The sequence below is a fragment of the Manis pentadactyla genome, chromosome 3 (genome assembly GCF_030020395.1).
Source record: "Manis pentadactyla isolate mManPen7 chromosome 3, mManPen7.hap1, whole genome shotgun sequence".
NCBI lineage: Eukaryota > Metazoa > Chordata > Mammalia > Pholidota > Manidae > Manis > Manis pentadactyla.
The window spans coordinates 41,166,910-41,181,956 of record NC_080021.1 but is presented as its reverse complement, the minus strand read 5'-3'; the positions used below and the strand labels follow the sequence as shown (position 1 = coordinate 41,181,956).

At 36.4% G+C, this 15,047-nt stretch overlaps 1 protein-coding gene across 11 annotated transcripts in view; it reads left to right on the top strand.

Moving 5' to 3' along the window:
* VPS13B (vacuolar protein sorting 13 homolog B) overlaps window positions 1-15,047 on the top strand; it is an 876,251-nt gene that overhangs the window by 67,557 nt on the left and 793,647 nt on the right. For all 11 annotated transcript variants that reach the window (XR_005022793.2, XR_008996232.1, XR_008996233.1 and 8 more), the window contains exon 6: window positions 4,712-4,893. Coding sequence is in view for 8 of the 11 variants with exons in the window: in XM_036876002.2 (XP_036731897.2) it covers window positions 4,712-4,893 (182 nt within the window). In the remaining 3 variants the exon portion in view is untranslated. The remainder of the gene's footprint in view (window positions 1-4,711; window positions 4,894-15,047) is intronic.

Below are 15,047 nucleotides of genomic sequence, written 5' to 3'. Positions count from 1 at the left end.
ATTAAAATAACTATTAAGTAATAATACAATTTTAATAACTACCACTTATTGCCATTTTATTTACTATGTTCTATATGCTAGACACTGTAAGCATTGAAAATAGAGCTACAAAAGAAATAGACACTGCTTCTTAGTTTTGTCAGAGATGTTAAATAAGTACTCATATTTTCTGTTACATGCTCTTATAGGTTAATGAGTAGATATTTTTGGAAAATATAGTAAGGAGATTATTGTGAGCACCTTTTGTTTGTGACTTGCCATGGTACATTATTTGTTAAAAGTGGTTGCACTAAAGTTAGACTACCTGAGAGTTTGAATCCTAGCTTTCCCACTTGGTAGAGATGTATGATGTCAGGTCAGTTACTCTAATATACTGTTTCTCAGTTTCCTCATTTGTAAAATGGGTATAAAATAGGATCCTCCTTATAGAGTTATTAAGTTAATTAATGCACAGAAAGGAATACAAAAATGTCCTATCATAGTCATTGTTCAGAAAATGAGCTGCTGTAATTATTCTTTGTATTCTTTTTCTTAAATTCTCATAACTCCAGAAGATGATATCCCTTCTTGTTCATTTAGTCATATATTTATGTATTTATCTTAAGTCGTACTTAAAGGAAAGCAAAATGAAGTTGGGCCTCAGAGTTACTTAACTTGCCTAGTTAAGGCATACCACTAGGAATCAGCAGAGGTAGTGTAGAGGTTCATTTTTGTGTTGTCCAAGTTTCAGCCATCACATTCTAAAAAATGAAGAATAATCCTGATCTCACAACTCTGTGATGCATAAATAAGAGTCTATGCAAAGGCTGAAGCATTGTTTCTGAGACATTTTTGTTTTTTTATAAAGTATAGTTTATATTCAAATTAGTTTCAGGTGTATAACTTAGTGATGCAATAATTACATACATTACAGATGCTCACCATTATAAGTGCAGTTACTATCTGCCACCCTACAAAGTTATCACAGTATTATTGACTATATTCCCTATAGCTGTACTTTTCATCCTCTTGACTTACTTATTTTATAACTGAAAGTTTGTACCTTTTTATCTACCTCATCTGCTTTACCTGTCTCCTGTCCCTCCTTCCTCTGGCAGCCACCAGTTTATTCCATTTATTTATGACTTTATTTCTGTTTTGTTTGTTCATTTGTTTTATTTTTCAGATTCTACATATACGTGAAATCATATGGTATTTGTCTTTCGCTGTCTGACTTCACTTAACATAATACCCTCTAGGTACATCCATGTTGTGGCAACTTTTTTATGGCTGAGTAATATTCCATTGCATGTATTTACTACATCTTCTTTATCCATTCATCTCTTGATGGATGCTTAAGTTGCTCCCATACCTTGGCTGTTGTAAATAATGCTGCAATAAACATAGGGGTGCCTATATCTTTAGAGCTAGTGAATGTTTTCTTTGGGTATATACCCAGAAATTGAATTACTGCATTGTGTGGTATTTAAAAAATTTTTTAGCAACTTCCATACTGCTTTCCATAGTGGCTAAACCAGTTTACAACCCACCAACAATGCACAGGGGTCCCCCTTCTGTCTACATCCTCACCAGAAGCCTCCCTCTCATCTTGTGTGGAAAGAAATACTTGATAAAAAGGCCAGAAGAAGAAGTTATGAAAAATAGGAAGAAAATGGAACTGCATAATGCAGGATTGAATAAAGGAGTTGACATTTTAGAGGAAGAAATCTCATGTAGAGTTTTAATATAGGAGTAAAGAAAATATTTCAAAAAGAATGGGATGTAACAAGGAGTTAGAAAGAATCTTAGACTGAAGATTAGGGGATCTTTGTTTGAATTTATCTTCCATCATCACTAGCCTTGGGTGAGTCATTTGTAAATATGGATTATCATTAGTGCCAACCTGCCAATGTATCATGTATTTATGAGAATCAAATATGATACCACAAGAAAATTCATTATGATGGTGGTGATAATGACAGTTAAATAGCATCTTCAATTTATTGAATGCTTGTGAACTGCTGGGCCAGGATGCTGTGCCTTTTACATCATCTTGTAATTCTTTATCTTTCTGAGTTAGATATTATTATTTCCCCTTCTATTAATTTTTAATGCAACATTTGATATTTAAAAAGGGTGTTATGTAACAAATATTTGTTACAAGATAATTAAGGATCACCTAACCTCTGGGTAACTAAAATATTGGCAGTGGTTTCCTCCCACTAACATGCATTTCCCTGTCCCATCCCTTTGCTTCATCCTAGAATTAATTGTATGTAATTTTATTATTCAGTTGCTTAAAAAAAAGTGATATAAAAAGGAATGAAGTTCTGATATATTCTATAGAATGGATGGACCTTGAAAACATTATGCTAAATGAAAAAATCCAGACACAGAAGGTGTATATTGTAAGATTACATATATATGAACAATGCAGAATAGGGATATCTATACCCATAGAAAGTAGACTAGTTGATTGTTTAGGGATTGGGGAGTGGGGATGGCAAAGAGAGGATTTGATATCTAGAGGGTACAGAGTTTCTTTTTTGAGGTGATGTAAAAGTTTCAAAATTGACTGTAGTGGTGTTCCACAACAATGTCAGTATGTTAAATGCTCTGTTGTACACTTTAAATTTGTTAATTTTATGTTATGTCAATTTTAGTTTAATAAAAAAGTTTTATCTGTTGTGAATATATACATAAAGTATTTAGTTATACATATTTTTGAGCTTTGTAAAAATAGTGTTCTTTATGTTGAGAATTTGAGATTGGAGTAAAACCTGAAAGGTTTGCTGTTTTCAATCAGCATTATGCCTTTAATAATTTTCCATATTGTTGCATGAATTTGTAGATCACTTGTTTTACTTATGAATAATATCTGTTTAAATTTGCCAAACTTAATTATCTGTTCTCTTGATAATGGGCATTTTGGATGTTTCCTGATTTTTGCAATTACAGACAGTGCTGCTATGAATGTTTTTGTTTATATCTTTTGATGGATATGTGTAAGCATGCCTTTAAGACATATGCTTAGGAGTGGGTTTGTTAGATGGGAGGATGTTCAACTGTTCACATTTTAAAAATAATGCCATTTTTCAGAGTGCTTATTGGGTAGGGATTATTATTCCCATTTTATAGATTAAATTGCAGCACATTATCAAAAGTAAAAGATTCATTTTGTAAGGTTTTAAAAGACAGTTTCTGTTATATTTAGTGTTAAAAAAAAACATTTTCAAAGCTTAATACCTTCCTTTCTCAATGAATAATAATTTTCTAGAGTATCCTTGAAATATGACCATTGTGCTCTTACAGCATAATAGATGAGAACATGTTCTCTGGAGTAAGATTGCCAGAGTTCAAATTACAGCTCTGCTCTTTGTAAACTTTCTAACATTAGATTATTTCCCCTTATTGTGCTTCCGTTTTCACATCTTTTAAACACAGCCATATAAATACAAGAGATAATGGATGTAAAGACTTAGAATAGTATCTAATAGCAAATACTCAGTAAATTAAAATTATAAAGAGAGGAAAAGAATCAATTAGAGGGTTTCCTTCATTTCCAGTCTTATTATATTTTCTTTAATTTGTGTACATGTATATAATATCAGTAACTAAATCACATATATATGATGTAAAATGAAGTAAGGTGTGTGTAATTTTTTTCAGCTAAAACAAAGTTTATTTGCTAATAAAATTTTGCTTTTTTCACATATGTGCCTACTCTTTAATTTTTACATCTTAAAAACTTAAATCCAAAAAAGGAAAAGAAAATTAAAGGTTGCATTAATCAGTGGTTGCCAGAATATACTGAGAAATAGTGTCACAGAATGGAATAAAGCATATTTTATTGTTTTGAAGGTTCCTATGTCCATAGCATGGGGGTAGCTGCTAACTTAAAATCACTGACCAAGTAGATTTGGACCTACTATTTGCCTAGAAATTGCTTATTAAAAATAAAAGTACTATTTGCTGAAGGTTTCACTTTCTAGTTTGACACTCTACCTGGAATTGTTTTATTCTCATTTTCTTCAAACAAAAATCTTTATACTCTTATTTTTTAATTTGGTAATTTATTCCTTGGTAATTCATTATTTAGAGCAGGGCTACCCACAAGAATTTTCTGTGACGGGAGTGTTTTATATTTTAATGCCCAGTACTGTAGCCACTGTAGCCACATGTGGGTATTGAGCAATTGAAAAGTGGCTAGTGCAACCAAGGATCTGAAATTTTATTTTTATATAATTTTAATTAACTCATACATAAATTTAAATAGCTGTATTCCAGTGATGACTACCGTATTGGAGAGTAGTAGCAGTACACATGTTGGTGTAAGATAAATATTAAATGTTACTCAGAATGTTCTTTTTAATATGGTTTCTGAAGTACTTTATTAAATATTTCATTACATGTAGCAAAATGTGAAAGTTTTCATAAATTTTGCCTTAAATCTGTTAGGTGTCAAGCAAATTGGTCACAAACGACTTCATTTCTCTGGCCTCTATTTGATTCTTCATCCATAAAATGAGGATTATTTTGCCTATTTTATAAGGTTGATGGAAAATTTAAATGATATAATAAATGCGAAGTTCTTTGCGCAGGTTCTGGCATTAAGAATTGAATGTTCTATTAATATTATTTCCACCATTTTAATTAATTTTACTAATAAATTGTAGTTGCCTTTTTTCTCTAACTTTCCTTTTTACTTAAAATGTTTTTCTTTTCTTTTTAGCAACTGATCTGGTGCTGAGAAAGGTTATCAATTTTTCCGACTGTACAGTTTGCCTTGATAAACGAAATGCTAGTGGTAAAATAGAATTTTACCAGGATCCTTTATTGTACAAATGTTCCTTCAGAACTCGTCTGCATTTTACGTATGATAACCTAAATTCCAAGATGCCATCTGTTATTAAAGTAGGTGTTCCTTTTTCTAGTAGTAGAGTTGCATGTCTTCATTTTGTTTATTGGTTCTTTTGTGTGCTAATACAAAACAAAGAAGAAATTAATCTTATATATACCATTAGTTTTTGTAAAGTTTTTACAAGTATTTGTTACTGTTATTTGTTATATATTTATAACTTACTGTATTATGTACTTTAGTGGAGATATTTTGGGGACAAGATTTTTTCTCCCTCTGACTGTAGTTTCATTTTTGGTTTGCCTCGCTGTTTATTAGTGTTTTTCTCTTTAAGTAGATAAAGGAGATCATATAAAAAAGTATATTTATACCCAGACTGGACTGAATATAAATCTATATTTCAATCCTTATAATTTGTTTTGCATGGTCTCATAACTATAGTTATTATCCCTTCTCTTTCTTAGATAACGTTGCTAGGCTTAACTTGCTTACCTAATATCTTGGTTTATTTATTCAGGAAATTTCAGCTTTAGAACTATGGTTTCAAAATGCAATTACAATGTTAAAGTATGGAAATTTTTCAGGTAATGTTTTTGTTCAATATGAAAATTTGTTCTGCAAGGTATTGGTATATATTTTCAATGTATATAGTTAGTCTCTAAGTGTAAATCGTGTACTTTATTAGATAACAGTTTTCTAAACCTCTATCTGTATATCTACTTATCAGCCTTTAAAAAGGCATTCACACAGTGACTTGTGATATTGTTAACTGTTAATATGGAATTAATTTTTATTGCTGAATTGCATGTGTTTGAATATTAAAGTTCTATAATGGAAAAACAGGTCCTAACTGAACATGGTAGTGACTACTCTGCCTGAGTATGGATGTTTCAATTATTTTTTTATATTATGTTTTTGGAAGACATATAACACTTATTATTTTACTTACCTTTACTATATATGTATATTTTTAAATTCATTTTATTATCATTAATCTATAATTACATGAAGAACATTATGGTTACTAGACTGCCCCTTCACCAAGTCCCCCCCACAAACTCCACTACAGCCAATGTCCACCAGTGCAGCAAGATGCTGCAGACTCAACTCTTTGTCTTCTCTGTGCTGCACATCCCTCCCTATGCCCCGCCCACATTATACATGATAATCGTAAGGCCCCCTTTCTTTTTCCCTGCCCTTATCCCTCCCTTCCCACTCCTCCTGCCCAGTCCCTTTCCCTTTGGTAACCGTTAGTCCATTCTTGGGTTCTGTGAGTCTGCTGCTGTTTTGTTCCTTCAGTTTTTCTTTGTTTTATACTCCACTGATGAGTGAAATCATTTGATACTTGTCTTTCTCCGCTGGCTTATTTCACTGAGCATAATACCCTCTAGCTCCATCCATGTTGTTGCAAATTGTAGGATTTGTTTTCTTCTTATGGCTGAATAATATTCCATTGTGTATATGTACCACATCTTCTTTATCCATTCATCTATTAATGGACACTTAGGTTGCATTCATTTCCTGGCTATTGTAAATAGTGCTGCAATAAACATAGGGGTGCATCTGTCTTTTTCAAACTGGGCTGCTGCATTCCTAGGGTAAATTCCTAGAAGTGGAATTCCTGGGTCAAATGGTATTTCTATTTTGAGCTTTTTGAGGAACCTCCATATTGCTTTCCACAATGGTTGAACTAATTTACATTCCCACCAGCAGTGTAGGAGGTTTCCCTTTTCTCCGCAACCTCGCCAACATTTGCTGCTGTTTGTCTTTTGGATGGTGCCGATCCTTACTGGTGTGAGGTGATATTTCCTTGTGGTTTTAATTTGCATTTCTCTGATGACAAGCGATGTGAAGCATCTTTTCATGTGTCTGTTGGCCATCTGAATTTGTTCTTTGGAGAACTGTCTGTTCAGCTCCTCTGCCCATTTTTTAATTGGATTATTTGCTTTTTGTTTGTTGATGTACATGAGCTCTTTATATATTTTGGATGACAAACCTTTATTGGATCTGACATTTATGAATATATTCTCCCATCCTGTAGGGTTCCTTTTGGTTTTATTGATGGTGTCCATTGCTGTACAGAAGCTTTTCAGCTTGATATAGTCCCACTTGTTCATTTTAGCTTTTGTTTCCCTTGCCCGGGGAGATATGTTCATGAAGAAATCACTCATGTTTATGCCCAAGAGATTTTTGCCTATGTTTTTTCTAAGAGTTTTATGGTTTCATGACTTACATTCAGGTCTTTGACCCATTTCGAATTTACATTTGTGTATGGGGTTAGACAGTGATCCAGTTTCATTCTCTTACATGTAGCTGTCCAGTTTTGGCAGCACCATCTGTTGAAGAGACTGTCATTTCCCCATTATATGTCCATGGCTCCTTTATCAAATATTAATTGATTTATTTATAATTAATATATTTGGGTTAATATCTGGGGTCTCTATTCTGTGCCACTGGTCTGTGGGTCTGTTCTTGTGCCAGTACCAAACTGTCTTGATTACTGTGGCTTTGTAGTAGAACTTGAAGTTGGGGAGTGAGATCCCCCCACTTTATTCTTCCTTCTCAGGATTGTTTTGGCTATTTGGGGTCTTTGGTGTTTCCATATGAATTTTTTTTTTTTTTGAGAGGGCATCTCTCATATTTATTGATCAAATGGTTGTTAACAGTTAACAACAATAAAATTCTGTACAGGGGACTCAATGCACAATCATTAATCCACCCCAAGCCCAATTCTCATCAGTCTCTGATTTTCTGAAGCACAACGAACAAGTTCTTACATGGTGAACAAATTCTTACATAGTGAATAAGTTCTTACATGGTGAACAGTACAAGGGCAGTCATCACAGAAACTTTCAGTTTTGATCACGCATTATGAACTACAAACAATGAGGTCAGATATGAATATTCATTTGATTTTTATACTTGATTTATATATGAATCCCACATTTCTCCCTTATTATTAGTTTATTATTATTATTATTATTTTTAGTAAAATTCTGAAGCGGTAGGTAGATGCAAGATAAAGGTAGAAAACATAGTTTAGTGCTGTAAGAAAGCAAATGTAAATGATCAGGTGTGTGCCTATAGGCTAAGTATTAATCCAAGCTAGACTAGGGCAACAAACCATCCATGGATGCAGAAGATTTCTCTCAAAACAGGGGGGATGAGGTTCTAAGCCTCACCTCTGTTGATCCCCAATTTCTCACCTGATGGCCCCCTTGCGACTGTGCCTGTCTTAGATTGTTCCTCCCTTGAGGAATCTTACCCGTCTGTGGCTAACCAGTCATCTTCCGGGGCCATACAGGGAAATGTAAAGTTGGTAAGTGAGAGAGAAGCCATATTGTTTGAAAAGGTTAGCTTTTTACTTCTTTGCAGATTTATGCCCTGTGGGTTTTATGCCCAGCATTTGTCTTGAGGTATCTTTACCACTTGGAAGAATTAGGATACTTGGAAAATTCAATAAAGAGGCACAAATTCTATTTAAGGGTTGTAATTAGGAAGGAAGAAGAAAAGCTATAGAAGAAGCAGACTGAAGAAAACATGGAAAGATTGGTTATTTCTTTGACATATCTTCATGTAGAGTAACTTAAGCATGTATAGGTTTTAAACTACTAATTAAATTGTGCACACACATTAACATAATAGGAATGCAGTTACATAACCAAAGCAGACCTACAATTACCAGCCATCTCCAGTGAAACCAAGAATCCATATGAATTTTTAAACTATTTGTTCTAGTTCATTGAAGATTGTTGTTAGTAATTTGATAGGTATTGCATCAAATCTGTATATTGCTTTGGGCAGGATGGCCATTTCGACGATATTAATTCTTCCTAGCCAAGAGCATGGGATGAGTTTCCATTTGTTAGTGTCCTCTTTAATTTCTCTTAAAAGTGTCTTATAGTTTTCAGGTATAGGTCTTTCACTTCCTTGGTAAGGTTATTCCTAAGTATTTTATTCTTTTTGATGCAATTGTGAATGGAATTGTTTTCCTGATTTCTCTTTCTATTAGTTCATTGTTAGTGTATAGGGAAGCCACAGATTTCTGTGTGTTAATTTTGTATCCACAACTTTGCTGTATTCCGATATCAGTTCTAGTAGTTTTGAAGTGGAATCTTTAGGGTTTTTTTATGTACAATATCATGTCATCTGCAAATAGTGACAGTTTAACTTCTTCTTTACCAGTTTGGATTCCTTGTATTTCTTTTTTTTGTCTAATTGCCGTGGCTAGGACCTCCAGTACTATGTTGAATAACAGTGGGGAGAGTGGGCATCCCTGTGTTGTTCCTGATCTCAGAGGAAAAGCTTTCAGCTTCTCACTGTTCAGTATGATGTTGGCTGTGGGTTTATCATATATGGCCTTTATTATGTTGAGGTACTTCCCCTCTATACCCATTTTTTTGAGAGTTTTTATCATGAATGGATGTTGAATTTTGTCAAATGCTTTTTCAGCATCTGTGGAGGTGATCATGTGGTTTTTGTCCTTTTTGTTTATGTGGTGGATGATGTTGATGGATTTTCGAATGTTGTACCATCCTTGCATCCCTGGGATGAATCCCACTTCGTCATGGTGTATGATCCTCTTGATGTATTTTTGAATTCGGTTTGCTAGTATTTTGTTGAGTATTTTTGCATCTACGTTCATCAGGGATATTGGTCTGTAATTTTCTTTTTTGTTGGGGTCTTTGCCTGGTTTTGGTATTAGGGTGATGTTGGCTTCATAGAATGAGTTTGGAAGTATTCCCTCCTCTTCTACTTTTTGGAAAACCTTAAGGAGAATGGGTATTATATCTTCTCTGTATGTCTGATAAAATTCCGATAAATCCATCTGGCCCGGGGCTCTTTTTCTTGGGTAGTTTTTTGATTACCACTTCGATTTCTTTGCTGGTAATTGGTTTGTTTAGATTTTATGTTTCTTCCTTGGTCAGTCTTGGAAGGTTGTATTTTTCTAGGAAGTTGTCCATTTCTTCTAGGTTTTCCAGCTTCTTAGCATATAGGTTTTCATAGTAGTCTCTAATAATTCTTTGTATTTCTGTTGGGTCCGTTGTGATGTTTCCTTTCTCGTTTCTTATTCTGTTAATGTGTGTTGATTCTCTTTTTCTCTTAATAAGTCTGGCCAGAGGCTTATCTATTTTGTTTATTTTCTCAAAGAACCAGCTCTTCGTTTCATTGATTTTTTGTATTGTTTTACTCTTCTCAATTTCATTTATTTCTTGTCTGATCTTTATTTTGTCCCTGCTTCTGCTGACTTTAGGCCTCATTAGTTCTTCTTTTTCCAATTTTGATAATTGTGACTTTAGACTATTCATTTGGGATTGTTCTTCCTTCTTTAAATATGCCTGGATTGCTATATATTTTCCTCTTAAGACTGCTTTTGCTGCGTCCCACAGAAGTTGGGACATTGTGTTGTTGTTGTCATTTGTTTCCATATATTGCTGGATCTCCATTTTAATTTGGTCATTGATCCATTGATTATTTAGGAGCATGTTGTTAAACCTCCATGTGTTTCTGAGCCTTTTTCCTTTCTTTGTACAATTTATTTCTAGTTTTATACCTTTGTGGTCTGAAAGGTTGATTGGTAGGATTTCAATCTTTTGGAATTTACTGAGGCTCTTTTTGTGGCCAGTATGTGGTCTGTTGTGGAGAATGTTCAATGTGCACTTGAGAAGAATGTGTGTCCTGTTGCTTTTGGGTGTAGAGTTCTATAGATGTCTATTAGGTCCATCTGTTTTAGTGTGTTGTTCAGTGCCTCTGTGTCCTTACTTATTTTCTGTCTGGTGGATCTGTCTTTTGGGGTGAGTGGTGTGTAAAAGTCTCCCAGAATGAATGTATTGCATTCTGTTTCCTCCTTTAATTCTGTTAGTATTTGTTTCACATATATTGGTGCTCCTGTATTGGGTGCACATATGTTTATAATGATTATATCCTCTTGCTGGGCTGAGCCCTTTATCATTATGTAATGTCCTTCTTTATCTTTTGTTACTTTCTTTATTTTGAGGTCTATTTTGTCTGATACTAGTATTGCAACACCTGCTTTTTTCTCTCTGTTGTTTGCATGAAATACCTTTCACCATCCCTTGACTTTTAATCTTTGATGTCTTTGGGTTTGAGGTGAGTCTCTCGTAAGCAGCATATAGATGGGTCTTGCTTTTTTATCCATTCTATTACTCTGTGTCTTTTGATTGGTGCATTTTGTCCATTTATATTTGGGGTGATTATTGAAAGATACGTACTTATTGCCATTGCAGGCTTTAGATTCGTGGTTACCAAAGGTTCAAGGTTAGCTTCTTTACTACCTTACTGTCTAACTTAACTTGCTTTTTAAGCTATTATAAACACAGTCTGATGATTATTTCTCTCCCTTCTTATTCCTCCTCTTCCATTCTTCCTATGTTGGGTGTTTTGTTCTGTGCTCTTTTTAGGAGTGCTCCCATCTAAAGCAGTCCCTCTAAGGTACCCTGTAGAGGTTGTTTGTGGGAGGGAAATTCCCTCAACTTTTGCTTGTCTGGGAATTGTTTAATCCCTCCTTCATATTTAAAATGATAATCATGCTGGATACAGTATCCTTGGTTCAAGGCCCTTCTGTTTCATTGCATTAAATATATCATGCCATTCTCTTCTGGCCTGTAAGGTTTCTGTTGAGAAGTCTGATGATAGCCTGATGGGTTTTCCTTTGTAGGTGACCTTTTTTCTCTCTCTGGTTGCGTTTAATACTCTGTCCTTGTCCTTGATCTTTGCCATTTTAATTAGTATGTGTCTTGGTGTGGTCCTTGTTGGGTCCCATCTCTCGGGAGTTCTGTGTGCCTCTGTAGTCTGAGCAACTATATCCTCCCCCAGTTTCGGGAATTTCTCAGGAATTATTTCTTCAGATACACTTTCTATCCCTTTTTCTCTCTCTTCTTCTTCTGGTACCCCTATAATGCGGATATTGTTCCTTTTGGATTGGTCACACAGTTCTCTTAATATTGTTTCATTCCTGGAGATCCTTTTATCTCTCTCTATGTCAGCTTCTATGTGTTCCTGTTCTCTGGTTTCTATTCCATCAATGGCCTCTTGCATCTTATCCATTCTGCTTATAAATCCTTCCAGTTTTTGTTTCACTTCTGTATTCTCCTTCCTGGCATCTGTAATCTCCCTCTGGACTTCGTCCCTTAGCTCTTGTATATTTCTCTGCATCTCCGTCAGCATGTTTATGATTTTTATTTTGAATTCTTTTTCTGGGTGACTGGTTAGGTCTGTCTCTGCAGCTCCTCTCTTAGGTGTTGTGTGAACTGTGTTGGCCTAGACTAAATTTTTTTGTCTTTTCATGGTGATAGTGGGGCTCTAGTCAGGTCGCCGGTGTGTCAGCTGGGAGAAGAATGTCCTTTCCTGCTTGCTGGATGCCTTGCCCTTCTCCGCTGTCTGTGTTGGTTACCCGCACTCCTGGAGCAGCCACCGGGCTAGTCCCCTAAGCTGCTGTGGGCGGGGTCTCCATCAGAGCAGTGCGGTGCCCTGTGGGGAGTGGCAGGCACGCCAGGTGTGCCCCTCCTTGATAGCGGTGCCACTGCCGGGCAGTTGTGTTCCAGCAACAGACTTTCGGTCTGGCCCAGGCAGCTGTGCATTGGGCTGGGATTCCAGTTGGCTGCTGGGAGTGTGCCTGCTCCCTCTGGCTCTTCTTCAGGTGTGCGTGGGGCTCTTCTGCGTGGGCGTCTACCGGGCTCCTCTGGCTCCACTGCTGCCGGTGTACACGAACCGTATCCGGGATGTTTGGTCGCCGCTGCTGCGGGCTCGCAGAAGCCTCTCCTGGTCCCCTATGGTGCCGTTGGAGCACGCAATCTTTTCCCAGTCCCTTCTGGCGCCACCACCACCGTCACGCGCTGCCACTCTCCCACTACTGGGCCGGTGTGTCAGGGTCCACACCAGTTGGAGGAACGACTGGCAGGCTGTTTAGTGCCGTGAGGGGCTTCAGAGCTGCACTGCCTTCCCTGGGTTTAGGGCGCCTAAGGTTTCCTGGGATTTCCAGCTGCTGGCTAAGTGTGCTGGGACGAGTTCGTCCAGCTATGGGGTCCCTGTCTTTTTAAGACTTGCAGAAAGCACTCGCTTTTCTTTTGTCTCAGGCGCGCCGGTTGCGGGGACCTACCCACCGGTTTTGCTTTTCCGTTTCTTTAATATCCTGCACCCCGTGCACCTTGTGTCTGCGCTCTGGGTGCATATTTCTAGAGCTGGTTGTTTAGCAGTCCTGGGCTTTCACTCCCTCCTCATTCCAACTTCTTTCTTCCCGCCGGGTTCTGGGGTAGGGGAGCGTTTGGGTCTCGCATGGCCACGGCTTGTATCTTACCCCCTTCGTGTGATGTTGTGTTCTTGCAGATGTGGATGTATCCTGGCTGTTGTACTGCATCCACTGGTGTCTCTTTTAGGAATAGTTGTATTTATTGTATTTTCATAAACATATATGTTTTGGGGAGGAGATTTCCTCTGAACTACTCACACTGCCATCTTCTGGTGATCCTTTGTTCCTTCTAATTTTGAATTAGCTTTTTTTGCAATGAAGTAAATGGAGTAATGGAAAAGTAGTAATTCAGTGGTATTGATATATCTTTCTTAGGATAATGGGTTAACTTTCCTTCTTTAGCCTTCAGTCTGCTTGTAAAGTAGGCAATGTTAATGGTAAATTCAAGATACAGGCATAACATGGAGATACTGCAGGTTCCATTCCAGACCACTGCAGTAAACCTAGTACCACAATAAAATGGGTCAAGTGAATTTTTTTGTTTCCTTGTGCATATAAAAGTTGTTTACACTGTATTTTAATTTGTTAAGTATGCAAAAACATTATGTTAAAAAAAAACAAGGTGCATACCTCATTTAAAATATTGCTAAAAAGTGCGAGCCATCATCTGAGCTTTTAGTGAGTCACAATCTTTTTGCTCATGTTGAGTTATGTATGCCTTGATTGCATGGCTGTTGATCAATCGAGGTGGTGGTTCCTTAAGGTTGGGCTGGCTGTGGCAATTTCTTAAAATAAGAAAACAGTGAAATTTGCTCAATCAATTGACTCTTCCTTTCATGAATGATTTCTCTGTGGCATGTGATCCTGCCTGATAGTATTTTACCCACAGTAGAATGTCTTTCAAAATCGGAGTCAAACCCTCCACTCCAAAACTACTAGAACTAATATCTGAATTCAGCAAAGTTGCAGGATGCAAAATTTATGCACAGAAATCTGTTGCTGTCCTGTACACTAACGATGAACTAGCAGAAAGAGAAATCAGGAAAACAATTCCATTCACAATTGCATCAAAAAGAGCAAAATACCTAGGAATAAACCTAACTAAGGAAGTGAAAGACTTTACTTTTCTGAAAACTACAAGACACTCTTAAGGGAAATTGAAGAGGACACTAACAAATGGAAACTCATCCCATGCTCTTGGCTAGGAAGAATTAACATTGTCAAAATGGCCATCCTGCCTAAGCAATATACAGATTCAATGTAATGCCTACCAGAATACCAACAGCATTGTTCAATGAACTGGAACAAATAGTTTTAAAATTCATATGGAACCACAAAAGACCCCAAATAACCAAAGCAATTCTGAGAAGGGAGAGTGAAGCAGGGGGGATCTTGCTACCTAACTTCAAGCTCTACTACAAAGCTACAGTAATCAAGACAATTTTGTAATGCCACAAGAACAGACCCACAGACCAGTGGAATAGAATAGCGAGTCCAGATATTAACCCAAATATATATGGTCAATTAATATATGATAAAGGAGCTATGGACATAAAATGGGGAAATGACAGCCTCTTCAACCACTGGTGTTGGCAAAACTGGACAGTTACATGTAAGAGAATGAAACTGGATCATTGTCTAAAACCATACACAAATGTAAATTCGAAATGGATCAAAGACCTGAATGTAAGTCATGAAACCATAAAACTCTTAGAAAAAACATAGGCAAAAATCTCTTGGACCTAAAAACGAACAACTTCTTCATGAACATATCTCCCCAGGCAAGGGAACAAAAGCAAAAATGAACAAGTGGGACTACATCAAACTGAAAAGCTTCTGTACAGCAAAGGACACCATGAATAGAACAAAAAGGCATGCTACAGTATGGGCGAATGCATTCATAAATGACAGATCCAATAAAGGGTTGACATCCAAAATATATAAAGAGCTCACACACCTCAACAAACAAAAAGCAAATAATTCAATTAAAAAATGGGCGGA